We start from the raw sequence: 25,463 nt of genomic DNA on the forward strand, positions 1-25,463 counted from the left end.
ATCAGTTTCCGTATTCATCTATTGTGACACCACAGAGCACAGTCTCTGGAAAGTGGCACTGTATATCAATGAGAGGATGAGTGAAAATGTCAAAAACAACAGAGTATTTATGTGAGAAGAGGCTTGACCTTGTAGACCCCAGAAAGAGTTCTGGGGTCTCCCCTGGTTCCCCAAACTACATTTTCAAAATACTGTCCTAGGGTTAAGCCTTCAATAGCACCTAAATGGCAATATTTGGTTATGACCATGAGCCTATGCACAGGGGTGATCTTAGAAAATAATAGACCAGGAATAAATGGTGATTGTGGGTATGAAAGTCCAAGAACATGCTGAAAGTCTTAGCACACTGAAGGAGAGTCTAGATAGTAAAACAAGAAGGGAAAAGCTGGTAAGAAGAAGACAAAGCAAACAAAACTATGAACTCTGATCCCAGGGTAGAGATTGTCTCCCCTATGTCATATCTTTACACACTTATCTCTGTCTGGGTGATTTCTGGTCTGTAGAAGAGTTAGCACTTTGTAAGTTAATTCAACCATTAGAGGGAACAGCAACAATCTAGTATTATCTCATAAATAAGTACTAATAGCATCAGTACTTGGAGAAGAAAGAGTACTCATCAGGAATTATATTACCATTGCTGGCAGCCCCCCTACATACAGAAAAAAAGTAGTCACAGGAGAAGGAGTATTAGTGCAAACGGCAAGAGTTTATGAAGGGTAAGTAGTCATTGTAGAAAAAGCATTACTAGTACTATTGTCCCCAGATGTTGTAGGGGAAGGATAATTTGTAATCAGAGCATCATTACCAAGGCTGGCAGTTGGAGAAGTGGTTACTGTAGGAGGAGAGGTTACTGTAGCAAAAGTAGTGTTCTTATCATAAATACTTTCAGAGAAACTAGTCACAATAGAAAACTATTGCTAGTAGTATCAGCAGCAGTATCTGTAGGAATACAGTGGTAATGGGTGAGTGTTATTAGTGCTAGTAGCAGTAGTATTTGTTGAAGAATGAGTAGTGGTAATAAGAGAGTAGTACCAGTGCTAGTATCAGTAGTACTTGTGGGAAAGAAGTAGCTGTGATAGAAAGAGTAGCACTAGTTCTAGCAGTAGTAGTATTTGCAGGGAAAGGCACAGTAGAATTAGGAACATTAGTGTTAATAACTTCAATAGCACTTGCTGGGAAAGGCATGATTGTGACAGGAAGAAAACTATTAGTGCTAGACAGTACTGTTTGTAGGGGAAGATACAGTAGTATTAGAGACAGCAGTACTAGTTGAAACTTCAGTACTACTTGTTGGGAAAGGCATGGTTGTGACCGGAAGAGTAACATTAGTGCTATCAATAGTAGTATTTATAGTGGAAGATATAGTGGTATTATTAGAGGCAGTAGTACTAGCTGAAACTTGAGTAGCACTTGTGTATGGCGTGTCTGTGATAGGAAGAGTGATGTCAGTGCTATCCATAGAAGCATTTATAGGGGAAGACATAGTAGCATTAGGGAAAGTAGTAGTAGTTGAAACTTCAGCAGTACTTGTTGTATAAGGCATGGTTGTGACTGGAAGAGTAACATTAGTGCTATCAGTAGTAGTATTTATAGGGGAAGATATAGTGGCATTAGGGACAGTAGTACTAGTTGAAATTTGAGTAGCACTTGTTGTGTATGGCGTGTCCGTGATAGGAAGAGTAATATCAGTGGTATCAGTAGTAGTATTTATAGGGGAAGATATAGTGGCATTAGGGACAGTAGTACTTGTTGAAACTTGAGAAGCAGTTGTTGTGTATGGCGTGTCCGTGATAGGAAAAGTAATATCAGTGGTACCAGTAGTAGTATTTATAGGGGAAGATATAGTGGCATTAGGGACAGTAGTACTTGTTGAAACTTGAGAAGCACTTGTTGTGTATAGCATGTCTGTGACTGGAAGAGTAACATTAGTGCCATCAGTAGTAGTATTTATAGGGGAAGATATAGTGGCATTAGGGACAGTAGTACTAGTTGAAACTTCAGTAGCACTTGTTGGGTAAAGCATGGTTGTGACAGAAAGAGTAAGAATAGTGCTATCGGTCGTAGTATTAATAGGGGAAGATATAGTGGCATTAAGGACAGTAGTACTAGCTGAAACTTGAGTAGCACTTGTTGTGTATGGCATGTCTGTGATAGGAAGAGTAATATCTGTGCTATCCATAGTAGTATTTATAGGGGAAGATATAGTGGCATTAGGGACAGTAGTACTAGTTGAAACTTGAGTAGCACTTGTTGTGTATGGCGTGTCCGTGATAGGAAGAGTAATATCAGTGGTATCAGTAGTAGTATTTATAGGGGAAGATATAGTGGCATTAGGGACAGTAGTACTTGTTGAAACTTGAGAAGCAGTTGTTGTGTATGGCGTGTCCGTGATAGGAAAAGTAATATCAGTGGTACCAGTAGCAGTATTTATAGGGGAAGATATAGTGGCATTAGGGACAGTAGTACTTGTTGAAACTTGAGAAGCACTTGTTGTGTATAGCATGTCTGTGACTGGAAGAGTAACATTAGTGCCATCAGTAGTAGTATTTATAGGGGAAGATATAGTGGCATTAGGGACAGTAGTACTAGTTGAAACTTCAGTAGCACTTGTTGGGTAAAGCATGGTTGTGACAGAAAGAGTAAGAATAGTGCTATCGGTCGTAGTATTAATAGGGGAAGATATAGTGGCATTAAGGACAGTAGTACTAGCTGAAACTTGAGTAGCACTTGTTGTGTATGGCATGTCCGTGATAGGAAGAGTAATATCTGTGCTATCCATAGAAGTATTTATAGGGGAAGATATAGTGGCATTAGGGACAGTAGTACTAGTTGAAACTTGAGTAGCACTTGTTGTGTATGGGGTGTCCGTGATATGAAGAGTAACATTAGTGCTATCCAGAGTAGTATAAATAGGAGAAGATATAGTGGCATTAAGGAAAGTAGTAGTAGTTGAAACTTCAGCAGTACTTGTTGTATAAGGCATGGTTGTGACTGGAAGAGTAACATTAGTGCTATCAGCAGTAGTATTTATAGGGGAAGATACAGTGGCATTAGGGACAGTAGTACTAGTTGAAACTTCAGCAGTAGTTGTTATGTAAGGCATGGTTGTGACTGGAAGAGTAACATTAGTGCTATGAGTAGTAGTATTTATAGGGGAAGATATAGTGGCATTAGGGACAGTAGTACTCATTGAAACTTCAGCAGTAGTTGTTATGTAAGGCATGGTTGTGACTGGAAGAGTAACATTAGTGCTATGAGTAGTAGTATTTATAGGGGAAGATATAGTGGCATTAGGGACAGTAGTACTCGTTGAAACTTCAGCAGTAGTTGTTATGTAAGACATGGTTGTGACTGGAAGAGTAACATTAGTGCTATGAGTAGTAGTATTTATAGGGGAAGATATAGTGGCATTAGGGACAGTAGTACTCATTGAAACTTCAGCAGTAGTTGTTATGTAAGGCATGGTTGTGACTGGAAGAGTAACATTAGTGCTATGAGTAGTAGTATTTATAGGGGAAGATATAGTGGCATTAGGGACAGTAGTACTCGTTGAAACTTCAGCAGTAGTTGTTATGTAAGACATGGTTGTGACTGGAAGAGTAACATTAGTGCTATCAGTAGTAGTATTTATAGGGGAAGATATAGTGGCATTAGGGACAGTAGTACTCGTTGAAACTTCAGCAGTACTTGTTAGGTAAGGCATGGTTGTGACTGGAAGAGTAACATTAGTGCTATGAGTAGTAGTATTTATAGGGGAAGATATAGTGGCATTAGGGACAGTAGTACTCGTTGAAACTTCAGCAGTACTTGTTAGGTAAGGCATGGTTGTGACTGGAAGAGTAACATTAGTGCTATGAGTAGTAGTATTTATAGGGGAAGATATAGTGGCATTAGGGACAGTAGTACTAGTTGAAACTTGAGTAGCACTTGTTGTGTATGGCGTGTCTGTGATAGGAAGAGTACTATCAGTGCTATCCAGAGTCGTATGTATAGGGGAAGATATAGTGGTATTAGGGACAGTAACACTAGTTGAAACTTCAGTAGCACTTGTCGGGTAATGCATGGTTGTGATGGGAAGAATAACACTAGTGCTATCAGTAGCAGTATTTGTAGGGAAAGATGTACTGGTATTGGGAACGGTAGTACCAGTTGAAACCTCAGTGGCACTTGTTGGAAAAGAAGTGGTTGTCATAGGAAGAGCAGCACTACTGCTATCAGTAGTACTAGTGCTACTTGGAGTAGAAGAACTAGTGGTAACAGAAGTAGCAGCAGTAGTAGAAGTTGTAGGAGGATGTAAAGAACTCATTGGGAAGGTACTCGTCATAGTTGTAGTAGAAACTATAGGACCACCGTGAATCCAAGTAATCTCAGTTAACTTTTCCAGGCTGATAATCTTGTCAGTCAGTTGAATATTTAGTGTCTGCCAGAAAAGAAGAGATGAAGTTGGTATTTTAGAATTTGTTAAATATCACATTCAAGTTAAACCTCACATTACAGTATAACAACTGTGCAATGCAACTTATTAAGACCAATCTAACACACAGCACAGTCTCTTTGGGAAACATATGGAGAGGATTCCATCAGATCATTGAGCATTGATCCCTGGACTCTCCTGAAAGGATCACTAATGTGCACTGTACAATATGAGTCAACATTTGCAAATGTATATAACCTTTCAAGTATATGTAAATATAACAATAGTGCTAATAACTTTACAGAAAAATAAAATTACTGTATGATATGATAACATTCCTTTAAGACATACCTGATTGTAAGGGTCACTCTTGAAATTCATCACCATGAATTGTTGATTGTCATAGGAGACAGTCACTTGTATTATATCAGTAGAGTTTATGCCCCAGATTCTAATATATCCAACTTTCAGTGAATTAGTGTCACTCAAATAATTATTATGTATCATTTGGATTTGCAGTACACTCTGCAAAGAATGTATAAAGAGGAAAAGATACATAATACATCTGGTAATAGACTAAATTCTATATTACAATGTTAACAAAAATGCTGGTTTTATTCTTAAATACTTCATGAAGACATACTTCCTGAGTACTTAAGACAATAAATTTGAGGTGCTCAAAACAGGTTTGTGTGTCAACATTATGAAAGTTTTTTTACCTACATTATTACTAATTCTTACAATGATTTTGAAAAGAAAGAATCCCTATGTCTGTTTCTCAGATGAGAAAACTGAGGCTCTGGGAGAGAAAATGAGAAGGTCAAGGTCATATAGCTTAAAGGCATTTATATGGTTGGAATCATGATGAACTTATGTGCATAGCACTGTATGACTTAGCACAGTAAGAATAAACGATTATGGCAACTTGTCCCTAGGCTAAGGATCAGTCATTCAATTCACTCACTCACTCGTGTCCGACTCTTTGTAACCCCATAGACTGCAGCATGCCAGGCTTCCCTGTCCATCACCAACTCCCAGAGCTTGTTAAAACTCATGTCCTTTGAGTCAGTGATGCCATCCAACCATCTCATCCTCTGTCACCCCCTTCTCCCCCTTCCTTCAATCTTTCCTAGCATCAGGGTCTTTTCCAGTGAGTTGGCTCTTGGCATCAGGTGGTCAAAGTATTAGAGCTTCAATTTGAGCATCAGTCCTTCCAATGATTATTCAGGACTGATTTCCTTTAGGATGGAATGGTTTGATCTCCTTGTTGTCCAAGGGACTCCCAAGAGTCTTTTCCAACACCACAATTCAAAAGCATCAATTCTTCGGTGCTCAGCTTTCTTTATATTCCAATTTCCACATCCATACCTGACTACTGGAAAAACCATAGCTCTGACTAGATGGACCTTTGTTGGCAAAGTAATGTCCCTGCTTTTTAGTATGTTGTCTAGGTTTGTTATAGCTTTTCTTCCAAGGAGCAAGCATCTTTTAATTTCTTGGCTGCAGTCATCATCTGCAGTGATTTTGGAGCCCAAAACTATAAAGTCTGTCACTGTTTCCATTGTTTCCCCATCTATTTGGCATGAAGTGATGGGACCGGATGGCATGATCTTAGTTTTCTGAATGTTCAGTTTTAAGCCAGCTGTTTCCCTCTCCTCTGTCATTTTCATCAAGAGGCTCCTTAGTTCTTCTTCTTTTTCTGCCATAAGGGTGGTGTCATCTGCATATCTGAGGTTATTGATATTTCCCCCAGCAATCTTGATTCCAGTTTGAGCTTCATCCAGCCCTGCATTTAGCATGATGTACTCTGCACATACTTTGCCAACAAATCCTGAAAGATGATGCTGTGAAAGTGCTGCACTCAATATGCCAGCAAATTTGGAAAACTCAGCAGTGGCCACAGGACTAGAAAAGGTCAGTTTTCATTCCAATCCCAAAGAAAGGCAATGCCAAAGAATGCTCAAACTACTGCACAATTGCACTCATCTCACACACTAGTAAAGTAATGCTCAAAATTCTCCAAGCCAGGCTTCAGCAATATGTGAACCGTGAGCTTCCTGATGTTCAAGCTGGTTTTAGAAAAGGCAGAGGAACCAGAGATCAAATTGCCAATATCCGCTGGATCGTGGAAAAAGCAATAGAGTTCCAGAAAAACATCTATTTCTGCTTTATTGACTATGCCAAAGCCTTTGACTGTGTGGATCACAATAAACTGTGGAAAATTCTGAAAGAGATGGGAATACCAGACCACCTGATCTGCCTCTTGAGAAATTTGTATGCAGGTCAGGAAGCAACAGTTTGAACTGGACATGGAACAACAGACTGGTTCCAAATAGGAAAAGGAGTACGTCAAGGCTGTATATTGTCATCCTGTTTATTTAACTTATATGCAGAGTACATCATGAGAAACGCTGGACTGGAAGAAGCACAAGCTGGAATCAAGGTTGCCGGGAAAAATATCAATAACCTCAGATATGCAGATGACACCACCCTTATGGCAGAAAGTGAAGAGGAACTCAAAAGCCTCTTGATGAAAGTGAAAGTGGAGAATGAAAAAGTTGGCTTAAAGCTCAACATTCAGAAAAGGAAGATCATGGCATCCGGTCCCATCACTTCATGGGAAATAGATGGGGAAACAGTGGAAACAGTGTCAGACTTTATTTTTCTGGGCTCCAAAATCACTGCAGATGGTGACTGCAGCCATGAAATTAAAAGACGCTTACTCCTTGGAAGGAAAGTTATGACCAACCTAGATAGCATATTCAAAAGCAGAGACATTACTTTGCCAACAAAGGTTCGTCTAGTCAAGGCTATGGTTTTTCCTGTGGTCATGTACGGATGTGAGAGTTGGACTGTGAAGAAGGCTGAGCGCCGAAGAATTGATGCTTTTGAACTGTGGTGTTGGAGAAGACTCTTTTTTTTTTTTTTTAGTGGAGTGCGGTTTATTACACCGGCGGGCCCAAGGCAGAGTCTCCTCTTAGCCAAGGACCCCAACCAGTTTTTGTGAAAACCTTATATACCCTAATTGTACTTGCTCAAATCCACCTCCCCAAATTCCTTGAAACTAGTCTGGACAGGGTGAAAGAGAGATATGATCAAAGGTAACCCATGATTCATGTGTCACAAGACTAGATGAACAGTGGACATTTATCAATACGCCTGTGGTCATATCCCGATGAACATAATGGAATTTACCACTTTGTTCTGTTACAGAGTTAATTAGCATATTCTTTTAGGCAACAGAGAGTCCAAGTACAAGTCCTGACACTCTTTTATGGGGGGGTCTGGTTTTCCACTGGTATGCCACTTCTATAGACACGGGGCACAAAGTTCAGAGTCCTTTGGGAGGGTGACCATGCGTGTAGCCTAATGGTCGCAGCCTGGCCTAAGATGGAGTCCAGCTCTGTCTGTTTCCTCCTTCAGAATGAAGTGTGTTTCTTTTTTTTTTTTTTGAGGTTTAATTTAATTTTTTTAAATTTAATTTTATTTTATTTTTAAACTTTACATAATTGTATTAGTTTTGCCAAATATCAAAATGAATCTGCCACAGGTACACATGTGTTCCCCATCCTGAACCCTCCTCCTTCCTCCCTCCCCATACCATACCTCTGGGTCATCCCAGTGCACTAGCCCCAAGCATCCAGTATTGTGCATCGAACCTGGACTGGCATCTTGTTTCATACATGATATTTTACATGTTTCAATGCCATTCTCCCAAATCTTCCCACCCTCTCCCTCTCCCACAGAGTCCATAAGACTGATCTATACATCAGTGTCTCTTTTGCTGTCTCCTACACAGGGTTATTGTTTCCATCTTTCTAAATTCCATATATATGTGTTATTATACTGTATTGGTGTTTTTTCTTCTGGCTTACTTCACTCTGTATAATAGGCTCCAGTTTCATCCACCTCATTAGAACTGATTCAAATGTTTTCTTTTTAATGGCTGAGTAGTACTCCATTGTGTATATGTACCACAGCTTTCTTATCCATTCATCTGCTGATGGACATCTAGGTTGCTTCCATGTCCTGGCTATTATAAACAGTGCTGCGATGAACATTGGGGTACACGTGTCTCTTTCCCTTCTGGTTTCCTCAGTGTGTATGCCCAGCAGTGGGATTGCTGGATCATAAGGCAGTTCTATTTCCAGTTTTTTAAGGAATCTCCACACTGTTCTCCAGAGTGGCTGTACTAGTTTGCATTCCCACCAACAGTGTAAGAGGGTTCCCTTTTCTCCACACCCTCTCCAGCATTTATTATTTGTAGACTTTTGGATCTCAGCCATTCTGACTGGTGTGAAATGGTACCTCATAGTAGTTTTGATTTGCATTTCTCTGATAATGAGTGACGTTGAGCATCTTTTCATGTGTTTGTTAGCCCTCTGTATGTCTTCTTTGGAGAAATGTCTATTTAGTTCTTTGGCCCATTTTTTGATTGGGTCATTTATTTTTCTGGAGTTGAGCTGTAGGAGTTGCTTGTATATTTTTGAGATTAGTTGTTTGTCGGTTGCTTCATTTGCTATTATTTTCTCCCATTCTGAAGGCTGTCTTTTCACCTTGCTAATAGTTTCCTTTGATGTGCAGAAGCTTTTAAGGTTAATTAGGTCCCATTTGTTTATTTTTGCTTTTATTTCCAATATTCTGGGAGGTGGGTCATAGAGGATCCTGCTGTGACGTATGTCAGAGAGTGTCTTGCCTATGTTCTCCTCTAGGAGTTTTATAGTTTCTGGTCTTATGTTGAGATCTTTAATCCATTTTGAGTTTATTTTTGTATATGGTGTTAGAAAGTGTTCTAGTTTCATTCTTTTACAAGTGGTTGACCAGATTTCCCAGCACCACTTGTTAAAGAGATTGTCTTTAATCCATTGTATATTCTTGTTTCCTTTGTCAAAGATAAGGTGTCCATATGTGCGTGGATTTATCTCTGGGCTTTCTATTTTGTTCCATTGATCTATATTTCTGTCTTTGTGCCAGTACTATACTGTCTTGATAACTGTGGCTTTGTAGTAGAGCCTGAAGTCAGGTAGGTTGATTCCTCCAGTTCCATTCTTCTTTCTCAAGATTGCTTTGGCTATTCGAGGTTTTTTGTATTTCCATACAAATTGTGAAATTATTTGTTCTAGCTCTGTGAAGAATACTGTTGGTAGCTTGATAGGGATTGCATTGAATCTATAAATTGCTTTGGGTAGTATACTCATTTTCACTATATTGATTCTTCCAATCCATGAACATGGTATATTTCTCCATCTATTAGTGTCCTCTTTGATTTCTTTCACCAGTGTTTTATAGTTTTCTATATATAGGTCTTTAGTTTCTTTAGGTAGATATATTCCTAAGTATTTTATTCTTTTCGTTGCAATGGTGAATGGAATTGTTTCTTTAATTTCTTTCTGTTTTCTCATTATTAGTGTATAGGAATGCAAGGGATTTCTGTGTGTTGATTTTATATCCTGCAACTTTACTATAGTCATTGATTAGTTCTAGTAATTTTCTGGTGGAGTCTTTAGGGTTTTCTATGTAGAGGATCATGTCATCTGCAAATAGTGAGAGTTTTACTTCTTCTTTTCCAACTTGGATTCCTTTTATTTCTTTTTCTGCTCTGATTGCTGTGGCCAAAACTTCCAAGTCCCTTGGACTGCAAGGAGATCCAACCAGTCCATTCTAAAGGAGATCAGCCCTGGGATTTCTTTGGAAGGAATGATGCTAAAGCTGAAACTCCAGTACTTTGGCCACCTCAGGTGAAGAGTTGACTCATTGGAAAAGACTCTGATGCTGGGAAGGATTGGGGGCAAGAGGAGAAGGGGATGACAGAGGATGAGATGGCTGGATGGCATCACTGACTCGATGGACGTGAGTCTGAGTGAACTCTGGGAGTTGGTGATGGACAGGGAGGCCTGGCGTGCTGCAATTCATGGGGTCACAAAGAGTCGGACACGACTGAGCGACTGATCTGATCTGATCTGATCTGACTCTGCACATAAGTTAAATAAGCAGGGTGACAGTATACAGCCTTGACATACTCCTTTCCCAATTTGGAACCAGTCTGTTGTTCCATGCCTGGTTCTAACTGTTGCTTCTTGACCTGCATACAGATTTCTCAAGAGGCAGGTCAGGTGGTCTGGTATTCCCAAGTCTTAAAGAATTTTCCCATAGTTTGTTATGATCCACACAGTCAAAGACTTTAGCATAGACTAAGGACGGTTTGCAACAAATCTAAATTATGAACTATTTTAAGTATCAACACAAGGGTTACAATAATATTAGTGAGTGAAGTCATGCGATGTTGGAAGATTAAAGCCTAAATGAAAATCATTATGAATATTTGTTATGGGTGTTAAAAGAAAAAAAGAATCACCATGGGAATAGGGTTGTCAAGAAAGGACTTAGGAAAGACGTGGAATGTGAGAAGTCCTGGGAGGATGGATAGAGCTGATGAAGACAAAATGAACAGGAAAGGGAATGGGGTGGAGGGAGGCAGAGATACTCCTGACAAAGGCAGAGAACAAAGGCGCTGAGTTCATTGGCTTCTGTAGCTGGCACTAAGCAGAGAAATTACTGGTTAAGTACGTAAGATGATGACTTGATGCAATCAGTTAAGGAGACAGCTGCAGTAGAGTGAAACTATAAACTCCTAGACTCTGATAGCAACAGTAGAAAGAAAATGATGTTCAGTTGGCATTATGGAGAATTAACCAGACTTTTGTGACTGATTGAGCAACAAGAATCAAGAGAAAATTAAGAAAAAGGAATATAACATGAAGTAAATGGATGTTTTGGAGCTAACTCTTATGATTTAGGAGAGCCTATTTTTAAGTTGTCTGGGATTTTGAAAGCCAGTTGATAGCTTGAAATTGACTAACGTGATGGGAGATTTCGCACACAGAAATTAACAAATGCTGCAAATCAGCCACCAACCCCCATAACCTCATACCAGCCAGAACACCACTGATAAAAATTACTCCCAGGGGAAGCTCTCTTTCATGTCAAAGCACTGATCCTTAGGAAAAACTGCATCAAACATCACATAGAAATAAGAATCCATTTATCACTACCTTGGAATAACAGAAGAATGGAATTTTAACATTAGAAGATATTAACATTTATGAGAAACCTAGTATGTTATAATCAAGAAACAGGAGAACTATCTTCCCTAGCTTAAATAACTATTTAGCAGTAGGAAGAGAACTAAAATCCAGGACTTCTGGATGAACAGCTTCATTAAAAAGCAATATTTTCAGTCTGTATGTGTCCCCTGTTTTGAGGTGGGTCTCCTGTAGACAACATATGTAGGGGTCTTGTTTTTGTATCCATTCAGCCAGTCTTTGTCTTTTGGTTGGGGCATTCAACCCATTTACGTTTAAGGTAATTACTGATAAGTATGATCCCATTGCCATTTACTTTATTGTTTGGGGTTCGAATTTATACACCATTTTTGTGTTTCCTGTCTAGAGAATATCCTTTAGTATTTGTTGGAGAGCTGTTTTGGTGGTGCAGAATTCTCTCAGCTTTTGCTTGTCTGAGAAGCTTTTGATTTCTCCTTCATACTTGAATGAAATCCTTGCTGGGTACAATAATCTGGGCTGTAGGTTATTTTCTTTCATCATTTTAAGTATGTCTTGCCATTCCCTCCTGGCTTGAAGAGTTTCTATTGAAAGATCAGCTGTTATCCTTATGGGAATTCCCTTGTGTGTTATTTGTTGTTTTTCCCTTGCTGCTTTTAATATTTGTTCTTTGTGTTTGATCTTTGTTAATTTGATTAATATGTGTCTTGGGGTGTTTCGCCTTGGGTTTATCCTGTCTGGGATTCTCTGGGTTTCTTGGACTTGGGTGATTATTTCCTTCCCCAGTTTAGGGAAGTTTTCCACTATTATCTCCTCAAGTATTTTCTCATGGTCTTTCTTTTTGTCTTCTTCTTCTGGAACCCCTATGATTCGAATGTTGTAGCGTTTAATATTGTCCTGGAGGTCTCTGAGATTGTCCTCATTTCTTTTAATTCGTTTTTCTTTTATTCTCTCTGATTCATTTATTTCTACCATTCTATCTTCTAATTCACTAACCCTATCTTCTGCCTCTGTTAGGCCACCATCACCCTAATACCAAAACCTGACAAAGATCCTACAAAAAAAGAAAACTACAGGCCAATATCACTGATGAACATAGATGCAAAAATCCTAAACAAAATTCTAGCAATCAGAATTCAACAACATATTAAAAAGATCATACACCATGACCAAGTGGGCTTTATCCCAGGGATGCAAGGATTCTTCAATATCCGCAAATCAATCAATGTAATACACCACATTAACAAATTGAAAAATAAAAACCATATGATTATCTCAATAGATGCAGAGAAAGCCTTTGACAAAATTCAACACCCATTTATGATAAAAACTCTCCAGAAAGCAGGAATAGAAGGAACATACCTCAACATAATAAAAGCTATATATGACAAACCCACAGCAAACATTATCCTCAATAGTGAAAAATTGAAAGCATCTCCTCTAAAGTCAGGAACAAGACAAGGGTGCCCACTTTCACCATTACTATTCAACATCGTTTTGGAAGTTTTGGCCACAGCAATCAGAGCAGAAAAAGAAATAAAAGGAATCCAAATTGGAAAAGAAGAAGTAAAACTCTCACTATTTGCAGATGACATGATCCTCTACATAGAAAACCCTAAAGACTCCACCAGAAAATTACTAGAATTAATCAATGATTATAGTAAAGTTGCAGGATATAAAATCAACACACAGAAATCCCTTGCATTCCTATACACTAATAATGAGAAAACAGAAAGAGAAATTAAGGAAACAATTCCATTCACCATTGCAACGAAAAGAATAAAATACTTAGGAATATATCTACCTAAAGAAACTAAAGACCTATATATAGAAAACTATAAAACACTGGTGAAAGAAATCAAAGAGGACACTAATAGATGGAGAAATATACCATGTTCATGGATTGGAAGAATCAATATAGTGAAAATGAGTATACTACCCAAAGCAATTTATAGATTCAATGCAATCCCTATCAAGCTACCAACAGTATTCTTCACAGAGCTAGAACAAATAATTTCACAATTTGTATGGAAATACAAAAAACCTCGAATAGCCAAAGCGATCTTGAGAAAGAAAAATGGAACTGGAGGAATCAACCTACCTGACTTCAGGCTCTACTACAAAGCCACAGTTATCAAGACAGTATAGTACTGGCACAAAGACAGAAATATAGATCAATGGAACAAAATAGAAAGCCCAGAGATAAATCCACGCACATGTGGACACCTTATCTTTGACAAAGGAGGCAAGAATATACAATGGATTAAAGACAATCTCTTTAACAAGTGGTGCTGGGAAATCTGGTCAACCACTTGTAAAAGAATGAAACTAGAACACTTTCTAACACCATATACAAAAATAAACTCAAAATGGATTAAAGATCTCAACGTAAGACCAGAAACTATAAAACTCCTAGAGGAGAACATAGGCAAAACACTCTCTGACATACGTCACAGCAGGATCCTCTATGACCCACCTCCCAGAATATTGGAAATAAAAGCAAAAATAAACAAATGGGACCTAATTAACCTTAAAAGCTTCTGCACATCAAAGGAAACTATTAGCAAGGTGAAAAGACAGCCTTCAGAATGGGAGAAAATAATAGCAAATGAAGCAACCGACAAACAACTAATCTCAAAAATATACAAGCAACTCCTCCAGCTCAACTCCAGAAAAATAAATGACCCAATCAAAAATGGGCCAAAGATCTAAATAGACATTTCTCCAAAGAAGACATACAGATGGCTAACAAACACATGAAAAGATGCTCAACATCACTCATTATCAGAGAAATGCAAATCAAAACCACTATGAGATACCATTTCACACCAGTCAGAATGGCTTCGATCCAAAAGTCTACAAATAATAAATGCTGGAGAGGGTGTGGAGAAAAGGGAACCCTCTTACACTGTTGGTGGGAATGCAAACTAGTACAGCCACTATGGAGAACAGTGTGAGATTCCTTAAAACTGGAAATAGAACTGCCTTATGATCCAGCAATCCCACTGCTGGGCATACACACTGAGGAAACCAGAAGGGAAAGAGACACGTGTACCCCAATGTTCATCGCAGCACTGTTTATAATAGCCAGGACATGGAAGCAACCTAGATGTCCATCAGCAGATGAATGGATAAGAAAGCTGTGGTACATATACACAATGGAGTATTACTCAGCCATTAAAAAGAATACATTTGAATCAGTTCTAATGAGGTGGATGAAACTGGAGCCTATTATACAGAGTGAAGTAAGCCAGAAGGACAAACACCAATACAGTATACTAATGCATATATATGGAATTTAGAAAGATGGTAACGATAACCCTGTATACGAGACAGCAAAAGAGACACTGATGTATAGAACAGGCTTATGGACTCTGTGGGAGAGGGAGAGGGTGGCAAGATTTGGGAGAATGGCATTGAAACATGTGAAATGTCATGTATGAAACGAGATGCCAGTCCAGGTTCAATGCACGATGCTGGATGCTTGGGACTGATGCACTGGGACGACCCAGAGGGATGGTATGGGGAGGGAGGAGGGAGGAGGGTTCAGGATGGATTTTCTTTTAAAAAAAGAAAAAAAAAATTGAAATGGAAAAAAAAAAAGCAATATTTTCAGAGGAAAATGATATAATCTTTTCTTAAACTAAGAACAGAGAAGTTACATGCTTAATTAGTATACAAAGTCTTGCATTTTGTTTCAGAAGGGCAAACACAGGATGTCAACACCATGACCCAATAACAATGTCTATGAAGATAATTTGATACATGTGTTTAAAAAAATACATAGTGTGATGCAATAACAGTAAGAAAACAGTTTAGCTAAAAGGAGCTAAGAGTTAGGTAATGAACTAAATAAGTATTTATTGTTGCATACCACTAAGGTTTTGAGTTTTTTATTTTGTTTTTTTTTTGGAATAGAAAGTCCATGCTGTCTTATAGACTATAATGCAAACCACATATGTAATTTAACAAGAGAAAAAGGAAAAAATGCTTTGATGATGTTTTCTTTAACCCAATACATCCAAAATAGTGGGCTTCCCTGGTGGCTCAGATGGTAAAGAATATGCCTGTAATGAGGGAGACCCAGGTATGATCCCTGGGTCAGGAAGATTCCCTGGAGGAGGGAATGATTACCCATTCCAGTATTATTGCCTGGGAAATCCCATGGACAGAGGAGCCTGGCAAGCTACCGTCCATGGGGTCACAGAGATTTGGACATGACTGAGTGACTAACACACATTTAAAGCATTATTATTTTAACATACATTTAACATAAAATATTAATGTGACATTTTATAATCTTTTTAAATATTTAAAATTAAGATAGCCATATTTCAAATGCTTGATTGCCACATGAGACTAGTGACTATCATTGCATACTAGAGTGCAGCTCTAAGATAATCTCTCAATCCTGGGACCACGCTTTAAGAGAAATCTAGACTAATTGTAGTCCAAAGAGAATAAGCTTATCTGGAAACCAGTGTAGGCACAAAACAGAGGAAGTATGACGTTAGCCTGGAGATATATAATTCCAAGAAGACAGAAGGAATATGTGACAGATACCTTCAAACACTTGAAGCACTGTTATGTAGAAAAAACACAATAGACTTATGTTATACTATTCCTTAGTTAAGTCCACAAGTAAAAATTAGAGAGAAGCAGATTATAGGTTTGATAGAGAATGATCCTCCTACTGTAATTAAAACTATGTGGATTATCCATGGAATCATTTAACATGCCTAGTAGATTGATTGTCTTATGACCTCCAGTCTATACTCTTTTCCATGCAATTGTGCAATGACCTCCCTCTCTGGATGAGGCATTGTATCCCACCTCTGTGGGGGTTAGCCATATGACTTTGCCTATTGACAACTTAATACAAATGGAGATTTCAGAAAGCCCTCACACAGGTTTTTCCACCTCTATTTTTGCCCTCTTTCATAATCATGGAAATGTCATGCCCAGACCTGCCTGTAAGACCATCTTAGATCATCCAAGAGCAGCTGACCTCCAACATGTGACCACCCCCTCCAGATATGTGATCACCGGAGCAAACTGACATTCCCATGACTGATTGTAGATGAATGTGAGCCAGCCAAGATCAGCCAAGCCCAGCTTAGATCACCTAAGCACTGCAAAGTTATAAGCTAAATAAGCATTAATTACTACATGCTGCTGAAGTTATGAGGTTGTTTTTTATGCACCATTTTTGTGCAACAGATAGCCATCTAGGATTTATCCTTCAAATTTTTATCAGCCAGAAAGTGTCTCATTTCCTATAAATATGTCATATATTCAAGGACTCATTTTTTTCCCCATTAAAAAAATGAATAACAATTTTTTTAATAGAGTGATGGTATACTGGGCAATTGTCAAAATAAGAACTGTTTCTTCCTTATTTTAATGTCAGTAGATCTGATTTATAAATGTAAAGGCAGGAAGATGTGGGATATGTTACGGTTCACTGATTACATTTACTCTGTAGCTAACTGGGAAAGGATTTATAAAATTCAATAAAACTGTCTTACCTGAGCTGCTGTAAAGTTTACCAAGAAATAGTTTCCATTTTCAAAGGTATCTGCAAGCAAGAAAAAAAGAATAAGCAACTGCTCATTGTTTCAACAATAACAGATAATCTTTCATGCAGTCAGAAAATATTTCATTGGGATCACAAGTACTGATCCATAAATCGTGACCTCTGTAGAGCAGCACTAAAGATAGTAGCTGAGGGAATATTTCGCCCCAGGTTAGTGTGGGGATGTACTTATGGAAGAGGGTATTTTTGAGGTGAGCATCAGGAGATTGCAAATACAAGAGAATCTGGTTAATAGACACCATAGGTGAAAAAGCATGGAGGCTACTGATTGCAACAGCAAAGAATCTGCCTGCAGTACAGGAGACCTGGCTTTGATCCCTGGGTAAGGAAGATCCCCTGGGGAAGGGAATGGCTACCCACTCCCCAGAATTCTTGCCTGGACAGAGGAGCTTGGCAGGCTACAGTCCATGCAGTCGCAAAGAGTGGGACACGACTGAGCAACTAACGCACAGCAAGCACATAGCCATGAGAATTCACATGGCTGTGATGATAAAGGCTTAGAGTTGGGGAGATTGGTTAGGAATTTGTGCTCTCAAGTGAAATTGACATAGATTCAAATTTCCACTTTTGTATTATTGTGAAAACTCTGGCAAATTACTTAACATTTCATCATCTGTAGACTGGAGATGCTAATAATACCCAGCTCAAGGCAATGAGGTCTACAACATGCCACTTGTGTTGATAAGTGCTCAAAATTTGTTGTTTACAATCATCATCGAAGTCATCATCATCTCTACCTTCCTAGTTCCTCTCTCCCTACTCTTAGCTCATCCTTCCACAGTGTTCCAGATCCTAAGGCCTCCGGCCTCAGCTTGTTACATCTGTGTGTTCAACTCGTAATTCAACCGTATATCCACCACTCTTCAGCTCCTGTGTTTCTTTTGTTTTCCCCCACTGAATCTAGTCCTTTCAAAATCACCAGTGATAAAGTATATTAAATTTCAATATCTCATCATGATGTTCAAGATTTTTAGCCTCTTTAGTTGATATCTGCTTTACTCATTCTCCTTATGTGGCTAAACGCCTGTTTCGTAAAAGTCAGTTTCATTTCATGTTTTATTCTTGGCCCTAGTCAACATTTCATCTCTAATTAATATGCCAACATAGTCTCTCCCTGAACCCAATAATAGTCTTTGTTTTTTAAATTAACTCCACTCTTGTGGAAATGAACACTTGTAAACCCGTATTTTAAAACTGAACTTTGGCTAGAAAGTGAGCATAAGAAAACACCATAGCCTATTTTAGCAGTTTTAATATAAAATTTTTAAAGAATGAGATTCTGTTCATATAAGCTATTTAAGATTAACTTTGAGCTAACTATTGAATCTCCTTAAATCTAAGTAAATTTTTAAAAATAATTACAAACAGTTAAGAGAAAAATTAAATTAAATCTATACTTGTATCTTCATATTTTAAATTTTAATTTCTAGGGCTGGCAAAAAAGGGAAAAGTGCTTCTGCATAGACCTTAAACAGTGTAAAAAGTTTAAAACTTGCTGGGAGTATTAATTTTTAACTTTAGGGCTAGAATATATTTGTTGTAGGAACCTAAAGCTTTATTGGAGAAGGACATGGCAACCCACTCCAGTATTCTTGCCCGGGAAATCCCATGGACAGAGGAGCCTGGCGGGCTACAGCCCATAGAGTCACAAAAAGTGTCAGACGTGACTTAGCGACTAAACAACAACAAAGTTTTATATAAAATTGTTTTTTCCCTCCTATTTTGGAAACATATTGCTCATAGTAAGCTGATTTTACATACTAACTTTGGTGCTATAAACCCAATATGATATTAATCATCTAGTCTTAATCAGCTCAAGCGGTATAAAAGGATTCTTGTTGTTTAGTTGCTAAGTCATGTCCGACTCTTTTGCAACCTCGTGGATGGTAGCCTGCCAGGCTCTTCTGTCCACGGGATTTTCCAGGCAAGAATTCTAGAGTGGGTTGCCATGTCCTTCCCAATCCAGGAATCAAGCCCGTGTCTCCTGCACCGGCAGGAGGATTATTTACCACTGAGCCATCAGGGAAGCTGGAAAGGATTCCAGATTCGCTTAAAACATTGGTTCTCAACCAGCAGCAATTCTGCTGGTGAAACATGTAGCAATTATCTAGAGACCCATTGGTTGTTACATTTTGGAGTTGCAAACAGTGTTTTAGCATCTAGTGGGTAAAGGGTGGGGGTGTATCAGATCAGATCAGATCAGTCGCTCAATCACTCAGTCGTGTCCGACTCTTCGCGACCCCATGAATCGCAGCACGCCAGGCCTCCCTGTCCATCACCAACTCCAGGAGTTCACTCAGACTCACGTCCATCGAGTCAGTGATGCCATCCAGCCATCTCATCCTCTGTCATCCCCTTCTTCTCCTGCCCCCAATCCCTCCCAGCATCAGAGTCTTTTCCAATGAGTCAACTCTTCGCATGAGGTGGCCAAAGTACTGAAGTTTCAGCTTTAGCATCATTCCTTCCAAAGAAATCCCAGGGCTGATCTCCTTTCAGAATGGACTGGTTGGATCTCCTTGCAGTCCAAGGGACTCTCAAGAGTCTTCTCCAACACCACAGTTCAAAAGCATCAATTCTTTGGCACTCAGCCTTCTTCACAGTCCAACTCTCACATCCATACATGACCACAGGAAAAACCATAGCCTTGACTAGACGAACCTTTGTTGGCAAAGTAATGTCTCTGCTTTTGAATATGCTATGGCAGGTTATAGGTAATAGTAAAAGATATGAAACAACTAATATGTTTATCAGTAAGTAAATGGATAAATTGTGGTACTCCCACAAGGTGATTATTCAGGAGTCAAAAGTAATGAACTCTTATATGCAATAAAATGGATGAATCCTTAAAAATATTTTGCTAGGTGGGAGAGGCTAAACACAAAGAGGACAAACTGTGGGATTCTATTTATATAAAACCTAGAAAAGACAAATCTAATTCATAACGTCAGAAAGCAGATCAGCGGTTGTCAGAGACTGGAAATATAAACTGGGAGTGGGGGGCAGTTTTCTGGAAAGAAGTAGAAGGGCTTTGTGTTTACGAAAATATTCTACATATTTATTGTGATAGTAGCAAACCACAATTGTATACATTTGTCAAAACATGTATTAATAGAACTGTAAAATGGATACGCTGTGTGTAGGTGTATCAAGTTAATTAGAAAGCAATAATTTTACTTTTAGGAATCTACCCTATGGAACTAATCTGAACTACAAACAAATGTTAATATTCAATTCTGTTATTTTATAACAATAAAAACTGAAAACATCCTGCACAGGGAATAACTACAGAAAGATAAATTATGGAATATCCTTTCAATGCAATGTGATAATCATAAGGTGTGATATTGATAAGGTATATAAAATAATATCTAGACATATTTGTGTCATTATTTTTAAGTGCAAAGAAACAGGATTCACAAATTAAATATGGCAACCCACTCTAGTACTCCTGCCTGTAAAATCCTATGAATGGAGGATCCTGATAGGCTACAGTCCACAGGGTCGCAAAGAGCTGGACACGACTGACCGACTTCACTTCACTTCACTTCACTTCATGTTTTCAACCAGAGGAGGAAATGACAACCCACCCCAGAATTAATGCCTGGAGAATCCCATGGACTGAGGAGTTATGGTCCATAGGGTTGCAAAGAGTTGGATACGACTGAAGCGACTGAGCATGCATAGTTTCAGCATTACTGAAGTTAACCATTATTTTAAGTAAAATGAAAGCAAAAGGTGCTACTGCAAAAATATTAACTGGTTTTAATTTTTTTCTAATTTTTAATCTCTAAAATGTTTTCTTTAATAATAATATGTAATGAATAAAATCAAAAGGAGGAAACCTTTAGAAATATTTTACTTTGTAAATAAAGAAAAAATGTTTTATTTTATTGAAAAAAAAAAACAACTATAAATTCAGTAACTGCTACCTGTTACAAGATTAGAATGTTCTGGTCCACAGTAATAAAGTATTGGAAAACGGACATCAGTTGGTGAGAGATTGTAAATCTACAACAATGCCTGAGGAAGAGGGTATTCCAGTTATAGTGGCAAGCACCAATTATCTAAGATAGAACTATTGTGTTCCTAGACTGGGAAGAAAAAGTACACAAAGCAATATTTCATTGACATAATTATTCTTTTGACAACTTTAATTCCCAAATTCTGAGACACTAAGAAATTTTCTAAGCTCTAATATGTTTCCTGAGTGGGCCTGTGTTAAAAAAGTGTTAGTCACTCAGTCATGTCTGTCTCTTTGAAACCCTGGACTGTAGCCTGCCAGGCTCCTCTGTCTATGGGATTTCCCAGGCAAGGATACTAGAGTGGGTTGCCATTTCCTTCTCCAGGAGGTCTTCCCAACCAAGGGATCAAACCCAGTCTCGTGCATTGCAGGTAGATTCTTTACTGTTTGAGCCACCACTTTGGAGGCAAAGGGTGCCTGGTTCTAGATGTTTGGCCCAAATAGAGGCAGATCTATGAGAGTGGATGGTCAGCTTGATATTTGCAGTAACACTCTTATCAGAGCGAGAAAGTTATAGGGAGATTAAGTCCCCCAGCTGAATCTATAATATCAAATTTATGATCTTACAAAGCTGGGGACCCTATACCCTTCTATTACAATTACAGCATAATATATATGAGAAACAAAAGTTGCAAAAATCCTCCCAACACCACCGCTTTATTAATAGTAGTAATAGAAACAGGTTTTCAGTTCATGCCAATTATATCCTGAGCCTCCATGTATGGCTTTCCTGAATGCTGTATGTGGACCCAGGAAAGTTCCTACTCACCAATGCTTTGTCCATCATCCCAGAACAGCTGACCTTCAGCTCTCCCATTATCATCCAAAGCAACAATCAATCCCATATATTTCTGTCGGCTATTAAAAGAGAAGTTATTTTTCTATAGACTGCAGGTTGTAAGGATGAAGATAGCTTCTTTTGAAAATTTATAGTCATCCAGAAAAAAAGTAAATGCATTAAAAATACACCTAAAATTCTAAAAACAGATGAGATCAAATAAAATATATTTAAAAGCTAACAGAATAAAATGTTTATATTTTAATGAAACATTCAATACAACTTTAATCTCCAAAAATCAAATACATACATGTTACTTACATACATATTATAAGTAATATAAGAAGCTTCTCCCCCCACAGAAAAACAATCATTTAGTAGCTTCCAGATTGCTGTAGAAAACAATGCAGTGCACTTCTCCTGCATTCACAACTTTCCATGGCCTGATACTAACCAGCTTGATTTTTATTTACTTTATCTTCTTTATCAGTGCTCCAGTTAAACTCAGCATGAATGGTTTACTGTCCTCCAAATTAAGCTCATTTTTCACCTTTAGTTCTTTAATCCTCCCAGTATATCCCTTTCTCTTGTTTTCATACATTCAAATTCTATTATTCAAGACTCAGCCCAGAGCTGAAACCATGATTTTTATAGCACAAGAGTGAAAGCTAACTTCCCTCTCTGAGTGGTTACTACTCTTGTTATGTACGTCTCCCTTGACATAACATGTTCTATTTTGTGTAGTGTGTATGTGTGTGTGTGTGTGTGTGTATAATTTCTCTTGAGTTCACCAAAGTAGACCTCAGGGTAAGTACTAAAACTCTGGGTAGACATCACAAATCAAAGAGCTCACTCCTATTCCCGAATTTTTAAATACTGTGGAGAAAGGTACATGATGCTACCCTCGGGAAAACATACCTTAAACCTTTGACACAGAAGCTCTGTAGTTTCTGTAACAGATAAAAGTTCTCCCCAAGACTGACTTCATGAACTCATTCTCCCCCAGATCCCTCTTGGAAGGTACTCTCAGAATCAGATTAATGAAACTGTTCATATTTAGTTTATCCTCCGTTGAGGTGGGCCACTTCCTAAAAGGCTGCCTCATTATGGGAAAGTGAGGCCAACAAACACCACCTCTCCCTTACCTGGAGTAAGTGTTCATCGCAGGTTCTTGCCAAGGCAGGATGTAGCCTCCTCTGATATGAAGGTTGATATGGTCCAGGGGAGCCTCCAGGACTTTCCACTCACCTGTTGATTCATTGCCAGATCCCTAGAAGGGAGAAAATAGGCAAGGAATGATGACCAGAAAAATAGATGAAATCAGTGCCTGCTTTATCACAAATCCTTCCTTTCCAAGAAAATCAGCAAAATACTGCAAATCGAAGCAGGAAATCTCTGGTTTTCAGCTTTGCTAAAACCTCTAAAAATCTAGCCTTTTTCTCTGTATTGTCCAGAAAAGGTAGGTGGTTGGGGAGGAGTCAGTGTAACATAGGCATCAGATTTTCTACTATTTATGGTTTTATGGATACTTTTATTTAAGCAAACTTTGCATGGCTGAAAGACTGAAACTTACTGCCTTAGAAAATATGTGCTTGGAAGTCAGGAGAAAGTTCCAGGCCCCTCTCTCTGCCTGCAGGGACTAACCCAGGTCCAGAAATAACATTAGTTCTTACCGTGCTATAGTCATACCAACGGGCTCTGGGAAAGTAAGCCTGGACCTGAAAAGTATTCTGAAACACAAAATCAACATGTCGTTACGAATATGCCAATAATTTACTTTTAATTTTTAAAATTATCTCTGTAGAAATAAGATTAAAAAGGGAACTTGATTAATGACTTTAAGAGTTGGAAAGGTTTTATTGAGAAAGATCCTAGGAAATTCTTCTTTAAACACAAAGAAACATAACATTTATGAAAAGGTAGATTTTGCAAGGATGCAACATGACAAGACACCAAAATGAGAATCCTTCGTGGGGGTAAAGTTTCCATTAATGGAGATCTTGAAAAACAATCAAGATCTCCCTTAGACGTTCTAGAAATGCATTTGCCTGAAAACAGTGAGCTGGATAAGACAACCTGTAGGGCTACCCTGTGGCTCAGGGATAAGGAATCCAATCCATCTGACAATGCAGGAGACACCGGTTCAATGCCTGGTCAGGGAAGATCCCACTTGCCACTAAGCACAGAGGAACTCAGTCTGTGCGCCACAGCTACTGAGCCCGTGCTCTGGAGCCCAGCTACTAAGCCCACGTGTCCTAAAGCCCGTGCTCCACAAGAGAGGCCAGCACAATGAGAAACCCTCACAGCACAGCTGGAGAGTGGGCGCCGCTCACAACTAGAGAAAAGCCCACATAACAACAATGACCTAGCACAGCCAAAAAAACCCAGAAAGATCATAAAACGCCCTTCCTGTTCTTTAGATGATATGATTGGAGGGTATCTGAGCCACAGTGGAAAACTTACATTTTCCAGCACGGGGCTAATTAAGACGGCAGGGCCCAGCATGAACTGATGGTCTATATCCCATGTTGTACGTTCCTCTGTAAACCTTAGGAAAAAATGTGAAAAGTACGCCTGTTTTGTTATGACGGTTGCAGAGGGTTATTCCCAAGACATCCCAGACTTGTCACTTGGGGAAGCCAGCTCTACTCACTCATGGAGAAGGGGTCGGACCACAGTGCTGCCCTCAGCGTGAGCCTTATGCATCAGAGTATAGAGGTAGGGCAGCAGAGTATATCTGGTCTGGAGAACTTTTCTTGAGAACATCTCAAAGTCTGAGTCCCAGGCCACAGGATCTTGTCTCTAAAAGGGTAAAGGAGCAGGTGGAAGGTTACCTCCTCCTTCCTAGCAGTATGAGAAAAGGACCAGCACACACATATGGGCTTTCCTGGTGGCTCAGTGGTGAAGAATCCCCCTGCCAATACAGGAGACATGAGTTTGATCGCTAATCTGGGAGTAACCCCTGGAGAAGGAAATGGCAACTTACTCCAGTATTCTTGCCTGGGAAATCCCATGGACAGAGAAGCCTGGCAGGCTACAGTCTATGGGCTCATAAAGAGTCAGATTTAGTGACTAAGCATGCACTCACAGGCACATATCCCATATGTAGGTTACACATCCTTTTTCCTCTAACTTCTAGCTTCCTCTTTCCCTCCATCTGCCATCTTTATAAACTGGAGTTTCTTGCTTCCTTTTTTTTTTTCATGAACCCTTCAGGATGGGGTCTAGCCTTGGCCCTGCACATGTGTAGAGAGAAATGGGTCTCCATGCAGCACTGACATAACTCAGTGAGATTTAAGTAAAATACAAACCCATCATTTCTAAAAGCAAAGGGAGCCTCTTTTTATTTCGGTTCCATAGGGAGCCATAAACATTTCTCCTCATAGGCATTAATAACCCAAGAGATGGGAACAAGTATATTCTTGAAAAATGGTTGGTACTCTGGGCTTTTGAACTCTGTGGATTTTCCAAGCAATGGAGTTGCTGGTGATTTTATAATTTTTCATCATACAAATAAGTACGATGTTCTTGAGCATTAAGAAGTGGTGGGGTTTCCCTGATGGTTCAGTGGTAAAGAATCTACATGCCAGTTT

The 25,463-nt window shown here is 38.9% G+C and overlaps 1 protein-coding gene across 1 annotated transcript in view; it reads right to left on the reverse strand.

Moving 5' to 3' along the window:
- Window positions 1-202: 202 nt before the first annotated feature.
- MGAM2 (maltase-glucoamylase 2 (putative)) overlaps window positions 203-25,463 on the reverse strand; it is a 97,174-nt gene continuing 71,913 nt past the window's right edge. Inside the window, exons 41-50 of the mRNA XM_070368840.1 lie at window positions 24,524-24,672; window positions 24,334-24,418; window positions 23,544-23,600; window positions 23,016-23,140; window positions 21,862-21,950; window positions 17,004-17,053; window positions 4,766-4,939; window positions 4,108-4,420; window positions 3,179-3,987; window positions 203-220 (exon numbers count right to left, since the gene is read on the reverse strand). Of these exons, the coding sequence (XP_070224941.1) occupies window positions 203-220; window positions 3,179-3,987; window positions 4,108-4,420; window positions 4,766-4,939; window positions 17,004-17,053; window positions 21,862-21,950; window positions 23,016-23,140; window positions 23,544-23,600; window positions 24,334-24,418; window positions 24,524-24,672 (1,869 nt within the window). The remainder of the gene's footprint in view (window positions 221-3,178; window positions 3,988-4,107; window positions 4,421-4,765; window positions 4,940-17,003; window positions 17,054-21,861; window positions 21,951-23,015; window positions 23,141-23,543; window positions 23,601-24,333; window positions 24,419-24,523; window positions 24,673-25,463) is intronic.

Source organism: Bos mutus, chromosome 4, assembly GCF_027580195.1.
Source record: "Bos mutus isolate GX-2022 chromosome 4, NWIPB_WYAK_1.1, whole genome shotgun sequence".
NCBI classification, from domain to species: domain Eukaryota; kingdom Metazoa; phylum Chordata; class Mammalia; order Artiodactyla; family Bovidae; genus Bos; species Bos mutus.